The sequence below is a fragment of the Carcharodon carcharias genome, chromosome 1 (assembly GCF_017639515.1).
Source record: "Carcharodon carcharias isolate sCarCar2 chromosome 1, sCarCar2.pri, whole genome shotgun sequence".
Lineage (NCBI taxonomy): Eukaryota > Metazoa > Chordata > Chondrichthyes > Lamniformes > Lamnidae > Carcharodon > Carcharodon carcharias.
Window position 1 is genome coordinate 198668352 of NC_054467.1, and position 25846 is coordinate 198694197.

The following is a 25846-nucleotide window of genomic DNA, read 5'->3' on the forward strand; positions in this document are numbered from 1 at the left end:
ATTTTTCTTCCCAGAATAGCATTTTGTCCCAAATTTTTAAAGCTTTGATTGGCCAGCAATCTGGGAGACTGCCTGAAGTCTCCTCTTGGAGCTCCCTGTGCGTCTTTGTTATTTGTGCTGCCGCACTGCCACTGTTGGCTCTAGGTGGCACTGCATTGGACCCTCCCACCTCCCCCCCCCACTGTCTCCCCCCACCCCCGCTGCTCCCCCCACAGCCCCAGCTGGAGATTAGTCAAATTTGAATATGGCAGGTTTGAATTCAATTGTGGTGTAAGGAACTTAAAAACTATAACTGAGATAGGTTTGTTGCTTATGTTCATCTTAAAATGTGACTTTGCAATTGCTTACAACTGCTACATTACATGGACTGCAGGGGTTCAAGAAGGCAGCTCACCACCACTACCTTTAGCAATTAGAGGATGGGCAATAAATGCTGGCCTAGCCAGCAATGCCCACTTCCCATGAATGAATAAAAAATAAACGGCGGTGTACTGGATCAGTAATCTAAAGGCTCAGGCTAGTGCTCTGGGGATGTGGGTTCAAATCACATTACCGCAGCTGGTGGAATTTAAATTCAATCAATAAACCTGGAATTGAAAGCTAGTCTCAGTAATGGTGACCATGAAACTATCATCAATTGTTGTAAAAACCCACATGTTTCACTAATATCCTTTAGGGAAGGAAATCCGCCATCCTTAACTGGCCTGGCCTACGTGTGACTCCAGACCCACAGCAATATGGATGACTCTTAAATGCCCCTGAAATGCCCTCGCAAGCCATTCAATTCAAGGGCAAATAAGGATTGGCAATAAATGCTGGGATGGGCAAATAAATGCTAAAGATAAAAAGGCATTGCAAATAGTTTTTCAAAATTCTAAAACATATTAAGGCCCCCTCCCTCCTGCTCTCACATTCGCTAGCACTGCCCGACGCCTCCCTTGGTCAAAGTGTCCCTTATTATGTTTCATAAGAGCTGCTCGCCCTGGAGATGGGGGGAGGTGATGGGTAGCAGTATTGTCACTGGACTGGTAATCCAGAGACCCAGGGTAATGCTCTGGGGACCTGGGTTCGAATCCTGCCACAGCAGATGGTGAAATTTGAATTCAATAAAAATCCTGAATTAAAAGTCTGATGATGACCATGGAATCATTGTCAACTGTTGTAAAAACCCACCTGGTTCACTAATGTACTTTAGGGAAGGAAATCTGTCGTCCTTACCTGGGTCTGGCCTACATGTAACTCCAGACCCACAGCAATGTGATTGACTCTAAAATGCCCTCTGAAATGGCCTAGCAAGACACTCAGTTATAACAAACTGCCACAAAGTCACAAAAAAGGGATGAAACTGGACGGACCATCCCAGCGTCAGCCGAGGCATCAGAAATGACAACAACAATCTCAGCCCTAACAACCCTGTAAAGTCCTCCTTACTAACATCTGGGTGCTAGTGCTGAAAGTGGGAGAGCTATCTCACAGACTAGTTACGGAACAACCTGACATAGTCATACTCATGGAATCATACCTTAAAGATAATGTCCCAGACACCACCATCACCATCCCTGGGCATGTCCCGTCCCACCAGCAGGACAGACCCAGCACGTGTGGCAGCACAGTGGTATACAGTCAGGAGGGAGTTGCCCTGGGAGTCCTCAACATTGACTCCAGACCTCATGAAGTCTCATGGCATCAGGTCAAACACAGGCAAGGAAACCTCCTGCTGATTACCACGTACTGCTCACCCTCAGCTGATGAATCTGTGCTCCTCCATGTTGAACACCACTTGAAGGAAGCACAGACGGTGGCAAGGGCACAGAATGTACTCTGGGTGGGGGACTTCAATGTCCATTACCAAGAGTGGCTCAATAGCACCACCACTGACTGATGCTGGCTGAGTCCTAAAGGACATAACTGCTAGACTGGGTCTGAGGCAGGTGGTGAGGGAACCAACAAGAGAGAAAAGCATACTTGACCTCATCCTCACCAACCTGCTTGCTGCAGATGCATCTGTACATGACAGTATTGGTAAGAGTGACATTGTGCAGTTGTTGTGGAGACCAAGTCCCACCTTCACATTGAGGATACCCTCCATCATGTTGTGTGTCACTACCACCACACTAAATGGGATAGATTTCAAACAGATCTAGCAACCCAAGGCTGGGTATTCATGAGGCATTGTGGACCATCATCAGCATCAGAACTGCACTCGAACACAATCTGTAACCTCATGGCCCAGCATATCCCCCATTCTACCATTACCATCAAGCCAGGGGATCAACCGTAGTTCAATGAAGAGTGCAGGAGGGCATGCCAGGAGCAACACCAGGCATACCTAAAAATGAGGTGTCAACCTGGTGAAGCTATAACACAGGACTACTTGCATATCAAACGGCATAAGCAGCAAGTGATGGGCAGGGCTAAGCGATCCCACAACTAACGGATCAGATCTAAGCTCTGCGGTCCTGCCATATTCAGGCATTAATGGTGATGGACAATTAAACAACTCACTGGAGGAGGAGGCTCCACCAAATATCCCGATCCTCAATGATGGAGGTGCCCAGCACATCAGTGCAAAACATAGCATTTGCTACAACTTTCAGCCAAATGTGCCAACTGGATGATCCATCTCAGCCTCCTCTGGAGATCCCCAGCATCCCAGGTGCCAGTCTTCAGCCAATTCGATTTACTCCATGTGATATGAAGAAATGACTGAAAGCACTGGATACTGCAAAGGCTATGGGCCCTGACAACATTCTGGAAATAGCATTGAAGACTTGTGCTCCAGAACGTGTCGTGCCCCTAGCCAAGCTGTTCCAGTACAGCTACAACACTGGCATCTACCCGGCAATGTGGAAAATTGCCCAGGTATCTCCTGTACGCAAAAAGCAGGGCAAATCAAAACCAGCCAACTACCATCAATCTACTCTCCAATATCAGTAAAGTAATGGAAAGAGTCATCATCAGTGCTATCAAGTGGCACTTGCTTAGCAATAACCTGCTCACTGGTGCCCAGTTTGAGTACCGCCAGAGTGTCTCAGCTCCTGGCCCCATTACAGCTTTGGTTCAAACATGGACAAAAGAGCTGAACTCCCAAGGCGAGGTGAGAGTGACTGCCCTTGATATCAAGGCCGCATTTGATCGAGTGTGGCACGAAGGAGTCCTAGCAAAACTGGAGTCAATGGAAATCAGGGGGAAAACTCTCCACTGGTTGGAGTCATACCTAGCACAAAAGAAGATAGTTGTAGTTGCTGGAGGTCAGTCATCTCAGCTCCAGGACGTCACTGTAGGAGTTCATCAAGGTAGTGTCCTAGGCCCAACCATCTTCCGCTGCTTCATCAATGACCTTCCTTCCACCAGAAGGACAGAAGTGGGGATGTTCGCTGATGACTGCACATTGTTCAGCACCATTTGTGACTCCTCAGATACTGAAGCAGTCCATGTCCAAGTGCAGCAAGACCTGGACAATATCCAGGTTTGGGCTGACAAGTGGCAAGTAACGTTCACGCCACACAAGTGACCATCTCCAACAAGACAGAATCTAGCCATCGCCCCTTGATGTTCAATGGCATTACCATCACTGAATCCCCCACTATCAACATCCTGGGTGTTACCATTGACCAGAAACTGAACTGGACTAGCCATATAAATACTGTAGCTACGAGAGCAGGTCAGAGGCTAGGAATCCTACGACTAGTAACTCACCTCCTGACTCCCCAAAGCCTGTCCACCACCTACAAGGCACAAGTCAGGAGTGTGATGGAATACTCCCCACTTGCCTGGATGAGTGCTGCTCCCACAATACTCAAGAAGCTTGACACCACCCAGACAAAGCAGTCCACTTGACTGGCAGCCCTTCCACAAACATTCACTCCCTCCACCACTGACGAACAGTGCAAGCAGTGTGTACCATTTACAAGATGCACTGCAGGAATTCACCAAGGCTCCTTCAACAGCACCTTCTAAACCCACAACTACTACCATCTAGAAGGACAAGGGCAGCAGATAGATGCAAACAGCACCACCTGGAAGTTTCCCTCCAAGTCGCTCACCATCCTGATTTGGAAATATATTGCCATTCCTTCACTGTCGCTGGGTCAAAATCCTGGAACTCTCTCCCTAACCGCACTGTGGGTGTACCTACACCACATGGACTGCAGCAGTTCAAGAGGGCAGCTCACCATCACCTTCTCAAGGACAACTAGGGATGGGCATTAGATGCTGGCCCAGCCAGTGAAACCCACATCCCATGAATGAATATTAAAAAAAGCATGAAAGTTGAAATCTCTGAGGGGAGAGTGCATGGAAAAAGTAGAGCTAGAAATGCCAGCTATAACAATGCTCCTTGTACTGTCCCTACCACATCCCTGTTTCAGACCAGCCAACTCAAATTAGCCCATGGGCCCTACCTTCTCATGGACAGTACGGTCCAGCACCACATTAGGTGGTGCATTTATCCAATAAGTTATCAGGACAGCCTCTAAAAAGATTCAATGCCACTTTAATCCTAAACACTACACCATTCAATATTAACACAAATACTTACATCTTCATTCATAAATAAGTAAATCTGAACCTCTCATACTCACCTGACATAAAATGTTTATTAGGGTCTTCATTTTGCATGAAATATGGAGAGGTCAGTACTTTGTAAGAATGCAATGAGTGGTAAGGAACAGGATCAGTAGTAATCGCTTTAAGAGGTGTCCTGTAATTGACCGTTAAAAGCTGAGAAGAAAGAAGAGAATATTATTTCTGAGTACAAACCCAATTAAAAGAACACAGGGAGAACTACATTTTACTACAAATAAACCATCAGCCTTCAGCCTACATATGCATACCAGTCAAAGATAGTAAATTTTTATGTTGTCAAAATTTTTAAAAGTTTACTAAATTTGGAAACAATTCTTGAGAAGAGGAAAGATAGTTCAATAATTTTCAAAAGTTCAAAAGAAACCTACCAGTTTTAATGTTAGTTTTCAAGGACAATCTTTCCTAAAAGATGTAGTGGGGGAAAGCTTGAGAAGGCAGAGCCTGTTAAAGAACCATCAAAGTGGAATCAAGAAGGGGAAATCATGGTTAAGGAACTAGCTGGAGCTTTTGTTACTGTCACGGTGAACAAATGGAACAAAAGATGTTTAAAGAGAGAAAAAACAGAAGTGCTGTAAATTTGAAACAAAACCAGAAAGTATCTGGGTCAATCATCTTCCATACAGAGCAAAGACATGTTGATGTTTCAAATTTCCGCTACTCAAAATCTTTCTCTTCCCTACAATGGATTTTCCAAATGCTTTTGATAACATTCCACATTGGAGATTAGTGGCTAATCATTTAATAGGGTAAAATATAGGTAGAAAATAAAGTCAAAAATTGGAATGTTAGCATATTCATAAATGAATTTTTTTAAGCGGATAAGTAATTATGAATATCGTAGCCAAAGGCATAAATCTTGATCAACAAAGTTAATGTTTCAAGTCCGTCTGACTCTTCTTCAGAGCTGAAGAGAAGTGGAAATGTGATGAAATTTATACTGTTTAAAGGGGGTTGGGGCAGGTGGAACTGGATAGAAGGTCAGCGATAGGTGGGGACAAAGGAGAGATTGACAAAGATGTCATGAACTAAAGGACAAAGGGAGTGTTAATGGTAGCGATAAGGGCTAAAAAAAGGTGGTGATAGTGGTGTAAGGGTAAGAAAGCAGAATCTGGTAATAGCAGAACAAGGATAGCATTGTGTAAAAGAACAACATGGAGCAGTAACAGATGGCCCTGTGGGGGTGGTGGGGGGGGGGGGGGGGGGGGGGGGGGGGGGGGGCGGTGATGAGGAAAGAAAGGAAAAAAATGTGATAGAAGGGGGGATAAAAAAAGGGGATAAAACCATGGATAAATGCATAAAAAAATAAAAATGAATGTAGAAAAAAGGGGATTAAAAAAGACATGTGGGTAGAGGACAGAGTTCGTGGTCTGATTTTGTTGAACTCAATGTTAAGTCCAGAAGGCTGTAAAGTGCCTAATCAGAAGATGAGGTGCTGTTCCTCCAGTTTGCATTGGGCTTCACTGGAACATTGCAGTGGGCCAAGGACAAACACGTAGACATGAGAGCAGCTCTGAAGAAGGACATGGACTCGAAATGCTAACTTTGTTGATCAAGATTTATGTCTTCGGCTACCACATTCATAACTACTTACCAGCTTAAAAAGAGTTCATTTATGAATATTCTATCATTCCAATTTTTGATTTTATTTTCCATCCACATTTTACCTTATTAAATGATTAGCCACTAATCTCCAATGTGGAATGCTATCAAAAGCTTTTGGAAAATCTATGTATATAACATAGATTGAAATGCAAGCGACAAGAAGGTCTGGGTCATGCTTGCGGACAGACCAGGGGATGTTCCGCAAAGTGGTCACCCAATCTGTGTTTAGTCTCCCCAATGTAAAGGAGACCACAATGGGAGCAGCGAATGCAATAGTCCAAATTGAAAGAGGCGCAAGTGAAATGCTGCTTCACCTGAAAGGAGTGTTTAGGCCCTTGGACAGTGAGGAGGGAGGAGATAAAGGGGCAGGTGTTGCTCCTTCTGTGATTGCATGGGAAGGTTCCGTGGGAAGGGAATGAGGTGTTGGGGGTGATGGAAGGGTGGACCAAGGTGTCCCAGAGCAAATGGTCCCAATGGAATGCTGACAAGGGGGGAGTGAGGGGAAGATGTGTTTGCTGGTGGCATCATGCTGGAGTTGGCGGAAATGGCGGAGGATGATTCTTTGAATGCAGAGGCTGGTGGGGTGAAAAGTGAGGACAAGGGGGACCATATCATGGTTCTGGGAGGGAGGGGAAAGTGTGAGGGCAGAGGTGCAGGAGATAGGTCAGACATGGTTGAGGTCCCTGTCAGCCCACAGTGGGTGGGAAACCTCGGTTAAGAAAAAGGAAAAAGAAGCGCCATTTTGGAAAGTAGCATCATTGGAACAGATGCGACGAAGTTGAAGGAACTGAGAGAATGGGATGGAGTCCTTACAGGAAGCAGGGTATGAGGAGCTGTAGTTGAGGTAGCTGTAGGAGTCGGTGGGCTTGTAATGAATATTTTTGGACAGTCTAACACCAGAAATGGAGACAGAGAGGTCAAGGAAGGGAAGGGAAATGTCAGATATGGACCATGTGAAGGTGACAAGAACAGTGGAAATTGGAAGCAAAATTGATAAATTTTTCCAGGCCCAGACGAGAGCATGAAGCAGCACCAAAACAGTCTTCAACATATTGAAAAATGAGTTGTGGGAGGGGTCCTGAGTAGGACTGGAACTAGGAATATTCCACATACCCCATAAAAAGCCAGGCATCACTGGGACCCATGTGGGTAGCCATAGCCACACCTTTTATTTGGAGGAAGTGAGACAAGTTTAAGCAGAAATTGTTCAGTAAGCGAACAAGTTCAGCCAGGCGGAGGAGAGTGGTGGTGGATAATGATTGTTCGTGCTTCTGTTAATTTTATCACATTTCCACTTCTCTTCAGCTCTGATGAAAGGTCATACAGACTTGAAACGTTAACTCTGTTTCTCTCTCCACAGATGTTGCTAGACCGGCTGAGTTTTTCCAGCATTTTCTGTTTTTGTTTCAAATTTCCAGCATCCACAGTATTTTGCTTTTATCTTTGACATAAATCTTGACACCCCTTCTGTTTATGTCAATGTCTCAAATGAGGGAATAGAAATTAAAATCCTGCAGGCAATAAAATGGGAAATAGAAGGACTAATGTGGGAAATTGAAACCAGAAACAGTAAAGGTTGGATCATTAGATGACAAATTAAACTTAATGAATCCAAATTGTGGAGGCAGATGCAGTGAAGAGGAGGTGGAGAGGAGGAAGGGGAGAAATAAAGAAATGGGTTTCTCTTTGATGTCAAGTCTAGTGTCTGTAGGCTAACAGAAATGTTTACATTCCGTTCAAGCAGATAGAGATGAACAGAGATGTTACTTTCTTCTCTTGCTTTGTCTGTGCCCTAGCTTTTCCAGTCTGCAATGCATTTATCAATTCCATCTCCTGCTTCTTTGAGGCAATCTTAAGCTGCTCTCTCTCAAAATCTGCAACAGCATCTGTACAGGTTTCTCTGTAGGTTTTTGAAAAGTAGATGTTCCTGCTAGGAACAAAGCCTGTTTGCAAATACGGAGGAAAAAACGCAAATATTAGCTAAAGTTCAGTATAAATTCCTAATGTGCACAGTATGATTTAAAAACTTAAATGAGCAATTATGAAAGAATAGAATAATCATGTCATAAAGCAGAAGATTGGAATAAACAAAGACTCTCATAATTTGTACTGTAGACAATGATATACAAGTTTCCCTTAATCACTCCTCAATTTAAACATATTTTCCCATCTTATTATTCACTTCCAATCTTGTGTCAGACACCCAGTTTGGAGGCGGAAGGATGATGATGGTAGTGTTGCAGGGGCACTGAGGAGGGCAGGTAACAGGGGAGAGTTTTCAGGTGAAAAACCAGTAAAACGTGGAACTGACTGGTACTGGTCCAAACTGTAGTTCTATTTTAAGGTATACGAGACCACTTTGGACCAGTACCAATCATTTCCAAGTTTTACTGGTTTTTCCTTATGGTGGGGATAGGCAAGCGTTAGATTTTAGCACCAAGATTAATTTTAGGCTCGCACTATTTTAACTCCTGGGTTCCATTTATATCTTGAAATGAATGTAAAGAGAGAGCTGCCTGGCCACAACAGAGGGAAATGAAACAGCCTAAAGGCTGCTCTCTGCCACTCAGGTATACCATGTTTGGGATCTGGTAGGGTCTCACAGGTGGGAAGATAGAGAGTCCTAGGGCAGCAGAGACTTGTGGGGCCTAGAGGAGCATTTCTGCTGGGTATAAATCTTTTCTTCTATGGCTTCCACCTCTTCCGTGGTAGGATTTACTGAGTGGGTGGCCATAGTGGGTGTTCTGTTTAGCCAGTGGTTAAAATACATTCAGGGTCCAATCATAGGACTTTGATTCATACATAATAATGAGACTGAGTCTCAGCCAGGCAGGGCTGCTTAAATAAAGGGCCCAATTAAAATAGCAATGACTGTGAATGGACTGTGAACTGAGCACTGAGTTCTCATAGGTGATCTTAACTACATTACCATTGGCCACCTCTCCCACTCCATTCCTTATCTGACATGTTATGGTGGTGTCATGCTCTTGGGCTTTTGCCAATGTTGCTTAGTGATTATTTTTGAGGCAAGCAAAAATGGCCCTCTTTAATATCAGGTCTCGAGTGAAAAAATGATAAAGGACATTCTACGCAAACAGCATTTAATGTGTGTGTAAATATATTATTGTCAAGAAACTATCATATTTTTCCTAATATTATTGTGGGATATTTTAAAGCAGGCATATGTGTGTGGTTCTGTGTGTGTGGCTAAATTACTTAAATTAGAGATGATTATACTGCAAGGTTTAAATTATCAAAGAAGTGAGGTGTAAAACAGGCATTTGAAATTAGTTGAGTAAAACAAGGGTAAAGTCTCAGCAGAGGCAGTGTGAATGAAATTTGCATTTTTAGATAAGTGGAGAAGTGTTTGATTTTCAAAAGGACATAGAAGATGTTTACAACTGGCAAGATAAGTATGGTAAAGTGATTACATTTATTTTTCCAAAAGTACTAGCCATAATGAGAACATGAAAGTTTTTTATATTTTGAGAAAAGTAACTTCTAAAGCCAAATTGAAGTAATGGGATTTACAGATCAAAAAGAGAGAAATATATTTAAAGAACAATGGAAGGCTGTGTGAAGTGTGGCTGTGTGAGATCTTGAAAGGTGGGTGTGTGAAACAGACTTGAGAAAAAGCCTCGAGCCACCCTGCAGAAGTTTGCTGTTCCAGTAACCAAAGTTGTGTTAAAAGCCTTTGGAAGTTCATTGTCCAGTGGGTGCTTATGGTAACATTTCTGGATGACTTCATAAATTTGGAATCCATTTGGACTGTTGCTTTAAAGTGTATGTGTAGTTAGGAGCCTGGTTAAGTAGGAACTTTTGAAACTGTTATAGCTGTGTAACTGTAATCTTGTGTGTGTGTTTAAGTTTTTTATTCTTTTGTTAATAAATGTTTTAATTTGACCTTTAAAATCTCTAAAGGTTGTAGTGGACTCATTACTTCTGGCTTCAGTACACAAGCCTTCTCATAATAAATACAAGTTTCAAATTGTTGTGATAGTGTGGCCATGTTTCTCTTATGGATTTGGTCAGCCTTGCAAATACCACCTGCTGTATCATCAATTATACACATGCATTGAATGTAAATGTAAAATCCTATCAAATATTGCAGTGACGTGGAGCCAGAATTTCGTGGGTGATGACATCTAAAGAAATGTGATTTATATATCCAAGTCAAATGATCCTTTATGCTGGTAAGCACTACAGTTTTGCCAGTAAACTTGGGCTTGCGGAAGCGAAGATAGGCTGGATGCTTGGTGGTCTTAACTTTCTGTCTCATTCTTCAGTCACTCTTAATTTCATAAGATAAGAAACATGCAGGAACACTGTTAAATCATTTATTTACTTGTCAAGCTAATTTGTTATAAATTATACTGTTAGCTGTTTCCTGCATTAGTGATTACATTTGCCTGAAGAATTAAACCACGAGCTTCCATTAGCAAAATGCAGTAGGTAACTAACCAGTGTATCCGGAGACCATTAAGTCAGTCAGTTTCTGGCTTTTCCTGCTGACTTTATGATTCTGGTGCAGATTTTGATGTTGCTCAGGCCCCATATTATTGATAATTTCTTGATCCTGATTTGGCTGGAGAAGTAATTGTCCAGAACGTGCTATTGCAGGATCTGTGAGCAGCTTAGAGGTCAGCTTCCCATAGCTTTGCCCAACACTGTACTTATACTGAGGACAATAACCAGCATATCTATAAAGATATCATAGAGCAGCTGTTACTTTTTCAGAAAGAAGGTATATGTTTGTTGGGAATTAAATCTCATTATAGTTGGACTACAGAACTCATCAGGCTGTCAACCGGAAACATTGAGCTGAATCTTAAACCTAAAAAATGGGTGGTCTGGGGTCATGTCAGAAGTTAAAATTCAAAATATCTAAAATAAAAATCCAACCCATCTTAAACATGCTCACTTCCGGTTTTAACAAGGGAAGGGTGAAAGGCAGGGGGCCAATTCACTCGCGGGATGCAGGTTGGTCATTTAAACATTATAATGAGTCTGCCTGCCTTCACTTTAACAGTCATTCTATTGTTGACACATGTTGACCAGGCTTCTCAGGCCTCTGGAAAATTGGCAGGTAAAAGGCGGCAAGAACAGTTGAATCCATGAGGTAAGTGCACGTGGGTCAGGTGGAACAGGAGCGTTTCTTCCAGCCTCAACAAGCTGCCCAGTAAATGGCCCACATGCAATATTTCTGCTTCCACCCCCCCACAATTGAATCACGATCAGATCACACCTTAATGCCACTGAACCCTGGACTACCATCATAAGCACTGTGCGATCAGGAATTCCCTGTGATTGGGACACCCTTCCCCTCCCCAGATCCCTGGAATTGGGGCTCCCTACCTTCACTCAGTCAGGACTCCCAACCCAATCCAAAATTCCCCCCACCCTCATCACAACACTCTCCACCCCTCCCCCCAATAACCTTCAGCCTGTCAATCAAGTTGCCTTAGGCAGGAAACCGACATAAAAAATTTAAAGGAGCCCAGCAGTTAAAAACTTCTGGGTTTCCTGGCCTCAAATCAGCAGTTCTCACCCCTTCCCCACATTCACTGGATTGATTACTGGGATGAGAGGGTTGTCCTATGATAAGAGATTAAGTAGAGGGGGCTTGCACTCTCTGGAGTTTAGAAGAATGATAGATGATCTCATTGAAATTATAATTCTCTGAGAAGGCTTGGTAAAGTTAATTCTGAGAGGCTGTTTCCTCTGGTTGGAGAGCTCAGCACTTGGGGGCATAGTCTCAGGATAAGGGGACAGCAATTTCAGTCTGACATGAGAAAAAATATCTGGATGCTCAGTCTGAGTATATTCAGGACAGGGATTGATAGATTTTTGAACAGCAAATCAAGGGATTTGGGGATCGGGCAGGAAAGTGGAGTTGAGGTCAAGGATCAGTCATCTTACTAAATGGTGGAGCAGGTTCATGGGGCTGAATAGCCTACTCCTGCTTCTATTTCTTATGTTCTTTTCCAAGGCAGTCCTGGCTGATCTCCCACATTCTACCCTCCATAAATTGAGGTCATCCAAAACTCTGCTGCCTGCATCTTAACTCACAGCAAGTCCTACATTGATTTCTGGTCAAGCAACATCTTGATTTTAAAGTTCTCATCCTTGTTTTCAAATCCTTCCATGGCCTTGCCCCTCCCTAACTCTGTAACCTCCTTCAGACCCATAACCCTCCTGTTCTTTTAATTCTGACCTCTTGTACATTCCCAATTATAATTGCTCCAACCTTGGTGATGTGCTTCCAGTTTCCTAGGCCCCAAGCTTTGGAATTCCTTCCCTATGGCTAGGATTTCCTGGTCGGCAAGCGTGGGTGGCGGAGCCCGCTTGCCAACACGTAAGGTGGCGCGGGGTGATGTCAGGCAGAACTCCCAGTGTCACCCCGCACCATTTCTATTTTCAGGTCGGTGGGGGCTCAGCCAAATCAGCTGTGCGCCCGCCAACCTATCAATTGCCTATTGAGGCCATTGACAAAGAAATTAACATAGTTATCGGACCTGCCCATCCAACCTTAAGTTTGGTGGGCAGGCCAGGAGCCCTGGTGGGCATTAGAAAAAGAATGGGCATTAGAAAAAGAATGAAACCTCATCCATGGGCAGGTTGAGGTTTCATGTAGGTTTTTAAAAATTTAATATAAGTGTAACTAAAAATGATGGACATGTCCAAACTCATGTGACAGTGTCACATGAGGGGACAAGTCAGGGAATTTTTCTTTTTCTGTTTTTAACATTTTTTAATGTGGAGTTGATCTCCCTGAGGCAGCACTCAGCAGATGAGTGCACACTTTCGAGTGCATAGTGCTTCCTTGCGGACGTCATGCTGGGCAGGCCTTAATTGGCCTGCCCATGTAAAATGGTGATGCGCCCCCAATTATTGGAGATGTGCCTCCATGCGCCCGCTCGTGAACTTCCCCCCATTGGGGGGAAAATTCTGCCCTATGTCTCCCAGCCTCTCCATCTCACTTTCCTCCTTTGAGACATCTCTTAAAACTACCTCTTTGTCTAAGCTTTTGGTCATCTGACCTAATTTCTCTTTATGTGGCTTGGTGTGATGTTGTTTCATGATGGTCCTGTGAAGCATCTTGGGTTGTTTCATTATATTAAAGGCACTCTATAAATCTGTTGTTCTTACAGAATGCATTAAAATCCAGGGCATTAACTCTGTTTCTTTCTCCACAGATGCTGCCTGACCTGCTGAGTATTTCCAGGATTTTTTGTTTTTTGTTTCCCATCAGATTGCCTTTGTGAAGAACGTTTTGCATTAATAAAATCTAAATGACAAATGAAAGGTTAGAAATATCAGTGATGTATAATAGAGATATGTACATTTATGTATGTCAGTTTGCAATGGCCACTTTTAGTGTTATGATGTACCCACTTTGTATACAGTGAGAGTGTACACAGTGTGTTGTGTGGGAATGTGTTTGTTTCTGTACTTGCCTGTATGACTGTGGTGTGAGTGTGCAGCTGCGTGTGGTAGGTGGTGTATGAAGTTTGCTATAAAATGTATAATCATAGACTCTGGAGCCTAAATTAATGAACACCCAAAACCAGGCATGATCCATTACACATGGAGTCATCGTGCACCAAAATGGAGAGGCCTAAGGACTGTTCTAAATTTGTCCTCGAGCTTCATCATTACAAAAGCACTGAGCTCCTTATGTATATATTGTGTGTGTTTATGTATACCCATCTACTGGATAAGTTATGCTGCATACTTTGTGTCACTGTGATGTGCTTTCTGCATTTTAGTAGGGAAAATATGCAGTATAACTGAAACCAAATTGGGGTTAGCTTGGAACTAACCATTAGCTATGCGATACTGTAAAGGCCATAGTACACCAAGGGGATGGAACATGTATAAGACCTCTCAGGCTATATGCACTGGAGAAAGTTTGAAATGAAATGTGTATTGTAATTATAACCTGCAATTGTAAGTGTAGTGAGGTACCTCAGAATGCCAGGTACTGTATTGTGTTACCGACAGGGGATAGAGATAAACTGAAACCCCCAATTCCCCTTCCTTTCTGCCTGTAGTCAGTGTAGTTTATTTTTGAAAAGGCTGCTGTGTGTGTTCCCAAATTTCTGGTAGTGCACAGCCAATTTAAAAGTCACCAGCAGCAGACTTTCATGGATTTAAACAAGGAGTATTATTTATTCACACACTCATCCCAGAAAGCCTGCATTATTTCAATTACACAACATACATCCAAGAAAGATACAATTAAAGAGGGCAGTGCACTTCTACATGTATTAAAACCAGAGTGGTTGGCAGTTCACAAGGCTTGGAGAGTCCAGTGAAGAACAAGCTTTTCCCTCTCTGGAATTGATGTTCAGGTAAGTTGAGTTGGTTGGGGGGTGGGGGTCAGATCCAAATTAACTGCAGGATTCCTTCAACTGTTCAGCAGGTCATGTACATGGTCATGTATTGAGGCAGTTATAATTGGAAGTTCAATTTCTTTACAGGTGAACTCGGAGCTTTTCAGAAACAGGCTGGAGGAGGCTTTTTAAAAGACTTAAGCCTCACAGTTCTTGGAAGGCAAGATGGCACAGCCTTTCTCTGCAGCTGTGGTATTGTTGATGTTGGTCTGCAGACTGCTCCAGAGCAGGCAGGGTTTTAGAATAAAAAATTCTCAGTTTCATAGAATAGTTTCAATCACATGATTAATAGCCATTAATACACAACAGAAATGGTGGTCTCTCAGTAGTGAAGAAGATGTTTCAGTAACATGGTCAAAGACCATTGATATTCAATGGAAGTAAAATGCTGGACTTTCACACTTCATTTGTGGATAACTGGTCTCAATTGCTCTCCTTTGTTACATGACAAGCCTGGAGTCATAGAGTCTAGGGGCACAATCTTCTGGCTGGCATGCGGGTGGCGGAGCCCACACACCAGTGCTTAAAATGTCACGCGCTGACGTCACGCGAGCATCCTGATGTCAGCGCACAGCCTCATGATATTTCGGTCGGCGGGTGCGGTATGCAACGGGACGGGCACCCAGCATTAATTAAAGGCCTTGCTAAGGCCCTTAACTTGCCAATTGTCGACAATTTTGAGGGGCCCGTGTGAACTTCGGCTCAGCGCATGGGCCCAAAAGGCAGGCGGGTAGGTGATTTCTTTTATAAGCCTCATCCAGTGGCGGGATGAGGTTTGATAGTGATTTTAAAAAAGTTTAATAAATTTTTTGTTTATTTCATTAACATGTCTCATCTCGTCTGACATTTTCACATGAGGGGGACATGTTAATGAATTTTTTATTGTTCTATTTTTTATATTTGCCAGCCTTTCAGCGATCTCCCTGAGACAGCACTTTGCCTCAGGGAGATGTGCGCTCTTTCATGTGACACATTGGGTGGGACTTAATTGGCCCACCCACTTAAAATAGCGGCAGGGCCCATTTCGGTGGCGGAAATCGTCTGCCTACCAGCTGACGAGTCAGTGGGGCCCGCCCGCCCATCAAGGGCAAAATTCTGCCCTAGGAGTCTAGTTTCTCTGTGGTTTGGAGTAAGCTTCAACAACAGCAGGTATAACATTCCACAGAGTTAAAGACTCAGATGAGACATATTTTAGAGTTATGGAATAACAGATGAATCAATGGGCAGAATTTAAACGGTGGTGGAATTTCCTGCCCTGCCATCGAAGAGTCAACTAGGAACGCATCCCCTCCAACTTCGACTGCCCCTCGGCCATTTAATGCGCTGAGGAGTGTTAGTTGGCTGCAGGCCAGACTGCCACCCTTCACTCAGAAGGAAGAGGGCTGCAGGCCAATCTGATTGCTCAGTGCCACCATAAGCGGTGGCCACAACAGGGACTACAAGCAGTCCCATGAGTTGAAGACCCAGAGCCAAGATTCAGGGGGTATCGTGGGAGGGACAGGAGTGGAGGTCTTCAGGATGCAGGGGATGGCGGATGGGGGTTCTTCACAGAGAGATTAAGAGGGGAGGGAGCCCTGGGGGAGGCAGACTTTGGGCCCCAATGAGTGAGGCACCTCCCCTTTTGTGCTGAGGCCTGAGCAGGTGACCTGCTTGCCTATCCCCACCCAGGAAGCAGCCCTTAAGTGGTCAATAAAGGGCCTCAATTGGGACAGATAGGCCTCGCCCGCCTCCTGTTCAATTGAGGACAGGTCGGGGCTGGCAAGAGGGCAACGGGAAGGCCACCTGGGTAATTTTACAGGCTCCCCACCTGCAAACTTGCCAGCTGGGGCCCATTAAATTCTGCCCAATATGCTTGGTATGATGTATAATTTGTGTAAAATCTAGCAATATGTCAATGCATCACAGGGTAAGTAAGTATTATTTAACTCTTTGTTATGCAAGTGATCTACTTAATTTGGTTCTGCAGCTATCTGTTATGTTTTCATGAATTTCGCTAGATCCATTTTTACAATAACATTTTATTTAGAAGGCATAACTGTCCTGTTCTATAATGGCAAAACAATATAGTACATCCTCACTGAGTTACTGAAAATTGCACTGGTGAGAAATGTTATAAAATATGTCCCCTGATGTGTCTCTGTCGTGGGTAGGGATATGTTATATGTGAAATTTAAAACATTTTATTTTTATTTGATGTTGGAAACCTCATCCCACCCGTGGATAAGGTTTCCAAAAAAATGCAAAGGCCACTTGGCCTTTTTGCCTGCCCGCCAATTGTAAAGTTAACTTAGTTGATACTTTAATGGCCTTAACAGGCCTTTTACTTGTCGGCGGACGCGCTGCTGATTACTGTGCCGCCCACTGACTGAACTATAGCACAACTGCGCGTTGACATCGGTGCTCCCGCCTGCCAAGGTGAAAATTCTGCCCCAATGTGCAAGTTGAAATACTGTACCATATGTGTGCAGTACGTTGCATTCCTAGCTGAAATAACTTACTAAATAAAATACATATTTAAATACGGAATAAATCCAAATTAGATCACACTCAGCATCCTCTCTTCTTCGGCAGTGCCTCAGTTTCGAGGATGACTTGCTTCCACTCCGGCTCAATGGGTTCTGAGATAGCTGATAAGTCCAATCTGCAATCTCCAGGCTCTGATGCATGTGGGCAGATGCTGCTTGGGGTGTCAGTTAGGTGAGTTGTTTGGAAGTTTTTGCGCTCTCGGCTCTGCATGTTCCCAATAAAGTCTCTGTGTTTGGTGCCTTCCCGAATGAACCTTCTCCCAATTTGGTCAGTCACCACGGGAGGAATTTTATGGCCCTGTCGCGGCAGGGACTGGACCGTAAAATGTGGCAAGCCTTTCTAAACTCCATTGACTGTGGTGGGAATGTAAAATCCCACCCCATAAGTCAGTGAAGATATTTGACCTCTTCAGGGATGCTTTGAGGACATTCCTAAAGCCTTTTAGTGGAGGTGGCTTTGAATGATTAGCACCTTGATGCTGGGCTCTCTCTCCAGCTTTAAGATGGCCACTCTGCCTCACCTGCTGCAAAGTTGTTGTAGAGCCAGACTTGAGACTCCAAAATTGATCAGAAGATTGCAGAGTCAGGTGCCTGAAGGTTAAGTACTGCATCTTGTATTTTTCACCTGAACCAGCCCTGAAATGAGGAAAGCAATTTTACCCACGTACAGTAGCAAATGCCCCTCTCTCATGAGTTCAGAATGGCCTTTCTGGCTCACAGGATGTAAGTTTCACAGCAGACAAACCTGGGGCTCAGCTTGCAGAGTCAAGAAATGGGCCTTTTTTGCACAGAAATGATCAGCCCAGGCTTCAACTTTTCCTTGCAAAGAAACTCTGTTCATTTGGATATTCTTCGTTGAGAATTTTGCTTCAGAACGTTTTGGGAAAAAATGGCAGTTCCCTCAGGTGCGAATGAATGCCTCCAGTTGCACTTGCTTCAGAATGGTGCCAATTGAGTCATGGGACTCAATGCTACATCAATGCAAAACGACAGTGCAAAATAACGTGCAATGACATGCAAGGATGATGGCAAGTGACACAAAATGACATGCAACATCACAAAGCAACAGTAAATCGAAATTGAAGGTGCAATTTGGGAATACCGGTCCTAAAAACTCCGCAACTTTAAAGCAAAATGACTTAAAACGGGGACTTACTGTACAAGATGGGAAAACATCAGACCTGCATTTCCCACAATTAATTATAATTGTGAGTTGGTAAAGATTTACTAATGTTGGGTTTTTGTAAGGAACTTAAGTATAGATCTGTCTACCAAAATGCTCTGAAAAGTAAAGTGTACTACTAAAGGGGCAAAGTCCTTTAAAAAATGCAATTTTTTGTTTGAGCAACATTGTCAAAATATATCATTGAATCATTTGTGTATAATATTAATATGAAGACAACGATGAAAATTTTTCATCTCCCAATAGGTTTCCAAATACAATGCTTACAAGGAACATAGGATTGGAAGTAGGCCATTCAGGCCCTCAAGTTGTTACGCTGTTTAATTAGATCATGGCTGATCTGTACCTTAACTCCATCTACACACTTTGGTATCTACATCATGACAGTAACCATATATCAAAAACAAATGTCCAAAACAATTGACTGAGGTTGTGAAAGGTGTTATTATAAACTGTGATGGATTAAGACTTCACACTGTATATTTTTATAAAATATATATAGATATGCTCATTGCTATTTCTAAGATTTTAAAACTGAACAAAGACCTTTAAAATGGCTGAATCTATGTCTGTCTGCGACCCCTGAACAAAAGAAGCTACTTTGCTGTTTCAGGAAAACTCACACCTCGTTATCTCTGAGGAGCCACTACCTGTGGACTGTACAGCCCAACTTCTAAGAGAGCTTTACAAAGACCATCTGCATTTAATAACCCAACTAGCCAGAAGGAGATGGATTGTCTGCTAAGCAAAGGCCTGGCAACCTTCCTTTCAATTCCTAATGGCTGAGACATTTAACAGTCTTTGCAATCTAGACAATGGATACACATCCTTTGTCAAAGGCCTGGTGGAGAGGTGGCAGTCATGTGACACCATCTGGTTTGTGGAACAAGTAATATTGCCTTTCTGAACTGCATAGTTCAGCCTGCTGTTTACCATCTAACATGTAGCCTGAGTTCTGCCCAAGTGGAATACCTGACCCTCATCTACACTGTTTCTGCTGGAAATTCTGTATCATCACCTACAAGACTGATTCATATGTGAAAGCCTACCTCATCATGTGAAGTCAACACCACAGGAAAAGTGAATTATCCAGCATTGGTTTTAAGCCCACTGACCTCCCTAAAGGGACTTTGATTTGGATTCTGGAACTCATGCAAATCAATATTTATTTTCTCAGTGGTCTCTGTACTGTAAAACCTTCCTTTCTCCATCTCTGTACTGTCTGAGTGTGGAGACCGCTTTGTGACCCTCCTTTCACATTTTGAGTGCGTGCAAATAAATTAACCATTTTGCGTTCATTCTATCTCAAGTTCTTTGTGGGCTAGTTAATAGAAAATTGGATCACACCAAAACCAAGGAATTGGGAAATATGCCACTGTTTATAAAGAGGGAAACAAATCAAAACACCTTTCTGTTTACGGATGGTTGGTGAGGGGAGAAATTAGTGTTGTTTAAATCAACCCCCTTCTGTCCATAACAAAACACAAGCCCTTCTTTCTTTGCTTTCTCATAGTTAACAAAACTCTATCAATCTCAGTTCTGAAACGTTCAATTGACTGAGCCACAACAGCTTCCTGAAGGAGAAAGCTTCAGGTATTTACTATTCTTTATGTAAATAAATTCTTCCTGACGTCATCTCTGTATGATCTATGCCCCGTTGTTCTGGAATTCCCCCATTGGAACAAATAGTTTATATCTCCATCTGCCGTATCAACCATCAATCTGAACACCCCTGAATCTTCTATACTCAATCTATCGATACTCAATCTATTCAACCTGTCCCCATAATTTAACCTTTTTAGCCCTGGGATCATTCTGGTGAAAATGCACTGCACCCCTCCCAAGGCGCAGAGCGTAGAAATGAGTGCAGTACTCCAGATGCGGTCTAAACAAAGTTTTATATAACTGTGGCATAACTTTCATCCGTTTCTATTCCAGCCTCCTTGAGATTCAGCACAATACTCCATTAGCCGAACTCTGTGTAGTCAGCAAACTTGTAACTCTCTATTCCTTCGTCTAAGTCATTGCTAAATATAGGGAAAAGCTGAGGCCCCAGTTATAATAAGGACAGAGTCCATCATTTTAAAAGAACGGTGACGGAATCTCTTCATCTCGACAGGCCCCGGGACCCTGAATTGGATAAAGTGGTTCTGAAAAAGTGAGTGAGTGAATCCCCTCATTGTTTTGATCTGAGTGCACCCTGCCAGTTTAGTTGCCATAGGAACATTAAACAGTATCGCCTCTGCTGTTGGGAATTTAAAAAAAGATAAATTCGTGCGGAAAAGTTAATTTTAGCTAAGAAATAAAACCAAATACATCTGTCATTCTGTGTCTGTCCTCAGCCCGAGCAATGAAGAACAATTTAAAATATCCATACACTGAGCCTCCTCCTACAGTAAACTCGGTGAAGCTCACTTAACTCATTCGCTCACCCAGGTATATAGTGCGGCTCCGGAGTCATCAACAGGGGGCTCAGTTTCGGTGGGTAAATGTTTGCCATTCCGCAGTAAGTGTCGAGACTCCTCAGCAATACGGTTAACAGAGAAAAAGCGCCCGAGTGTCGGTGATGGCTCTGGGCGGCTGCTCTCCGGGCGCCAGCCTGGCAATGGGGCGGAGATCAGCATCCCTCAAGGGGCAGGGACATCTCACACAAGCCTTTTGTATGGAGAGTATTCCAGGGAGGGGTGTCTCGGAAGGGCATCCCATACAGACAGAGACATCCTAAATGATAAGGACATTCCAAAAGGACAATTTAAAAGACAACCGGATCCCAGAGAGATGTAAGGGCGTTCAAACAGCATTTCAATAAGCTACCAGCAGGTGACATCTCGAGGGTGAGAAACATTTGACCCAACTAGCCATCTCTGCATTTCTATCAGCCATGAACTGCTGTCTGTTCAATGCCAACTTCCTGAAGACCTGCCTGAAAAGGCATCTTTTTAATTAAACTTGGTCACCTTCTTTGTCTTAATATTGAATTTTGTCTGATAGCATTGTGTCTGTAGCACCTTGGGACATTTTCGATATTAAGTGCTACAGGTACAAGTTGTTTCACTGTATGATCTGCGTTTTCATAATTTGATAGTTTAAAGCAGTTATATTGTGGTTGCTGGTTGTTGACTTGTTAATGTAACAACAATTCACAAAATAATAAATAATTTTTGGTATTCATTGTAGAAAATTTTGAAACAGTTTTCACAACAATGCATTTCCATCATCTCTTAGCAATTTATTTCAATACCTTTTCAGAGCTGCTTCTTCTACATTACAACAGTGACTACACTTCAGAAGGACTTCATTGACTGTAGAGCGCTTTGGGGAACACCAAGGTTATAGAAGGTGTCATATAAATGCAAGTCTTTCTTTCCAGCATCAGGAACAGGCAAACGTATCTTTTGGAGAAAATTCTTTAAATTGTGGAGTGAATATATATTTTTAAATTTTTTGAGCCTGATTTCACTTGTAGTTTGCTCAACCAGCAGCTCCAATAAATAAACAATAAAAAATGACAATAAATGAGCTGCCATTACAATGTATCTTTTGGGCATCTTCTACAAGGTGCTTCAGGCTGTGCCTAATGATTTTTCTTTAAAAATTAACAAAATTTTATGAGGCTGCGCCATAGTGGTATTGACGCTGGACTAGTAATCCAGTGACCCAGGGTAATGCTCTGGGGACCTGGGTTCAAATCCCACCACAGCAGATGGTGAAATTTGTATTCAGAAAACGTCTGGAATTAAAAGTCTAATGATGGCCTTGAAATCATTGTTGATTGTCATAAAATCCCATTTGGTTCACTAATGCTCTTTAGGGAAGGAAATCTGCCATCCTTAGCTGGTCTGGCATGTGACATTGTGACACCAGATCCACAGCAATGTGGTTGATTCTTAAATGCCCTCTGAAATGGCCTAGCAAGCCACTCAGTTGTAACAAACTGCTACAAAGCCTAAAAGGAATAAAACCAGATGGACCACCCGGCATCAACCTAGGCACCAGAAATGACAATGGCAAACTCAGCTCTGTCGACCCTGTAAAGTCCTCCCTACTAACATCTGGGGGCTAGTGCCAAAATTGGGAGAGCTATCTCACAGACTACTCAAACAACAGCCTAACATAGTTATCCTCATGGAATCATATCTTACAGATAATGTCCCAGACACCACCATCACCATCACTCACCAGTGGTGGCAGCACAGTGGTATACCGTCAGGAGGGAGTTGCCTTGGGAGTCCTTAAAATCAACTCTGGACCCAATAAAGTCTCATGGCATCAGGTCAAACATGGGCCAGGAAATCTCCTGCTGATTACCATGGACCGCCTCCATGACCAACCTCCCCCACAGCTGATGAATCAGTGCTCCGCCCTGTTGAAAACCACTTGGAAGAAGCAGTGAGGGTGGCAAGGGTGCAGAGAGTACTCTGGGTGGGGAACTTCAAGAGTGGCTCAGTAGCACCACTACTGACCAAGCTGAAGGACATAGCTGCTAGACAGGGTCTGTGGCAGATGGTGAGGGAACCAACAAGAGGAAAAAACATACTTGACCTTATCCTCACCAACCTGCCTGCCACGGATGTTTCTGTTCATGACAGTAATGTAGGAGTAACCACTGCAAAGTCTTTGTGGAGACCAAGTCCTTTCTTCACATTAAGGATACCCTTCATCGTGTGGTGTGGCACTACCATCATGCTAAATGGGATAGTTTTTGAACATGCCTGGCAACTCAAGACTTGGTATCCATGGAGCGCTGTGGGCCATCTGCAGCAGCAGAATTGTATTCAACCACAATCTGTAACCTCACGGCCCGGTATATCCCCCAATGCGGTTGACACTTAAAAATGCCCTCTGAAAGAGGGCAATTAGGGATGGGCAATGAATGATGGCCTAGTCAGTGATGCCCACATCCCATGAAAAAAAAACTCTACCATTACCAGCAAGCCAGGGGATCAACTCCAGGAGCATAAAAATGAAGTGTCAACCTGATGAAGCTATAACACAGGACTACTTGCGTGCCAAATAGCATAAGCAGCAAGTGATAGACAGGGCTAAGCAATTTCACAACCAACGGATCAGACCTAAGCTCTGCTGTCCTGTCACATCCAGTTGTGAATGGTGGTGGACAATTAAGCAACTCACGGGAGGAAGAGGCTCACAAATATCCCCATCCTCAATGATGGAGGAGCCCAGCACATCAGTGCAAAAGAAAAGGCATTTGCAACACTCTTCAGCGTCAAGTGCTGAGTGGATGATCCATCTTGGCCTCCTGTACACAAAAAGCAGGACAAATCCAACCCGACCAATTACTGTCCCATCAGTTTACTCTTGATCATCAGTAAAGTGATGGAAGGGGTCATCAACAGTGCTTTCAAGCTGCACTTGCTTAGTAATAACCTGCTCACTGATGCTCAGTTCGGGTTCCACCAGGGCCAATCAGCTCCTGACCTCATTACAGCTTTGGTTCAAACGTGGCCAAAAGAGCTGAACTCCAGAGGTGAGATGAGAGTGTCTGCCCTTGACGTGACTGCCCTTGACATCAAGGCAGCATTTGATCAAGTGCAGCATCAAAAAGCCCTAGCAAAAATGGAGTCAATGGGAATTGGGGATAAACTCTCTGTTGGTTGTAGTCATACGTAGCACAAAGGAGTTGTAGTTGTTGGAGGTCAATCAACCCAGCTCCAGGACATCACTATAGGAGTTCCTCAGGGTTGTGTTCCAGTCACAACCACCTTCCGCTGCTTCATCAATGACCTTCCTTCCATCATATGGCAGAAGTGAGGCCGCTCGCTGATAATTGCATAATTTTCAGCACCATTTGCAACTTCTCAGGTACTGAAGCAGTCCATGTCCAAATGCAGCAAGACCTGGACAATATCCAGGCTTGGGCTGACAAGTGGCAAGTAACATTCGCGCCACACAAGTGTCAGGCAAAGACTATCTCCAACAACTGAGAATCTAATCATCGCCCCTTGAAGTTCAATGGCATTACCATCGCTGAATCCCCCACAATCAACATCCTGGGGGTTACTATTGATCAGAAACTGAACTGGACTAGCCATATAAATACTGTGGCTACAAGAGCAGGTCAGGGGCTAGGAATCCTGCGACTAGTAACTCACCTCCTGACTCTCCAAAGTCTATCCACCATCTACAAGGCATAAGTCAGGAGTGAGATAGAATGCTCTGACTTGCCTGGATGAGTGCAACTCCAACAGCACTCGAGAAGCTTTACACCATCCAGGACAAAGCAGCCCACTTGATTGGCATCCCACCCATAAACATTCACCCCCTCTACCACTGATGCCAGTGGCAGCAGGGTGTACCATCTACAAGATGCACTGCAGGAACTCACCAAGACTCCTTAAACAGAATCTTCCAAGCCCACTAGAAGGACACGGGCAGCAGACACATGGGAACACCACCTGGAAGTTCCCCTCCAAGCCAGTCACCATCCTGACTTGAGAATATATTGTCATTCCTTCATTGTCGCTGGGTCAAAATCCTGGAACTCTCTCCTGAACAGCACTGTGGGTGTACCTACACCACATGGACCGCAGCGGTTAAAAAAGGCAACTCACCACCACCTTCTCAAGGGCAATTAGTGATGGGCAATAAACGCTGGCCCACATCCCATGAATGAATAAAAAGGAAATGCATCATAGGTGGAACGTCTGAGTTTCCTCAGCTGCATCATTGTCATTAAAAAGTTTGGCGAGGTCAAACGCCCAATCATCGCACTGCACAGGTGATGGCCCTGCCATGTTTTGTGAGTCAGAGAATATTATGGACAAGCTCCATCTTTTGGAAATGCCACCATCTTCCACAGAACTTTAATTTTTAAAAATTCTTTTTTGATGGGATATGGGCAACCTGACCAGACCAGCAATCAGTACTCATTCCTAATTGGCCTTGAACTTAGTGGCATACTAGGCTATTGCAGAGGGCAGTTAAGGCTCAACCACAATGCTGCGGATCTGGAGTCACATGTAGGCCAGACCAAGTAAGGACGACAGATTTCCTCCCCTAAAGGACATTAGTGAACCATGTGGGCTTTTATAACAATCAATGATCAAGGCCACCATTACTGAGGCTACCTTTATATTCTAGATTTTTAATTTTTAAAAAAATCATTGTCTTTAAATTCCACCAGCTGTTGTGGTGGGATTTGAGCCCATGTCTCCCAAGCACTAACCTGGGTCTCTGAATTATTCATCAAGTGATATTGCCACCAAAGCACCATTTTCCCTCAAGAAAATCCTTGAAGGGCCAAATGTTATTGTGGTAAAGCAGGGGATTGTTTGAAAAATACCAGATAAATCTGCTCAGGGCACCAAGCAACTGCTTCACAGATATTGACTTGGAAATGCTTCTCCAAGAGGTCAGGGAACCAGAGGGAGACACATTTTTTACACTGGCGATGAGTATCCCTCAAAAAGAGCAGAGAAGCGGAAGGAATTTGTCACTTCCATTATTAGGTGCATTTACTGCTGCAAAAAATGAGAGAAGCAATAAGACTTTGCCTCTAGTTTTAGATATATTTTCAAAGTACTAATAAATAA

At 43.5% G+C, this 25846-nt stretch overlaps 1 protein-coding gene across 1 annotated transcript in view; it reads right to left on the reverse strand.

Moving 5' to 3' along the window:
• Positions 1–21075, reverse strand: part of fam166b (family with sequence similarity 166 member B) — a 39599-nt gene extending 18524 nt beyond the window's left edge. The window contains exons 1-4 of the mRNA XM_041196471.1: positions 20726–21075; positions 10651–10889; positions 7957–8132; positions 4584–4722 (exon numbers count right to left, since the gene is read on the reverse strand). Of these exons, the coding sequence (XP_041052405.1) occupies positions 4584–4722; positions 7957–8132; positions 10651–10889; positions 20726–20793 (622 nt within the window). The 5' untranslated portion in view covers positions 20794–21075. The remainder of the gene's footprint in view (positions 1–4583; positions 4723–7956; positions 8133–10650; positions 10890–20725) is intronic.
• Positions 21076–25846: the final 4771 nt, after the last annotated feature.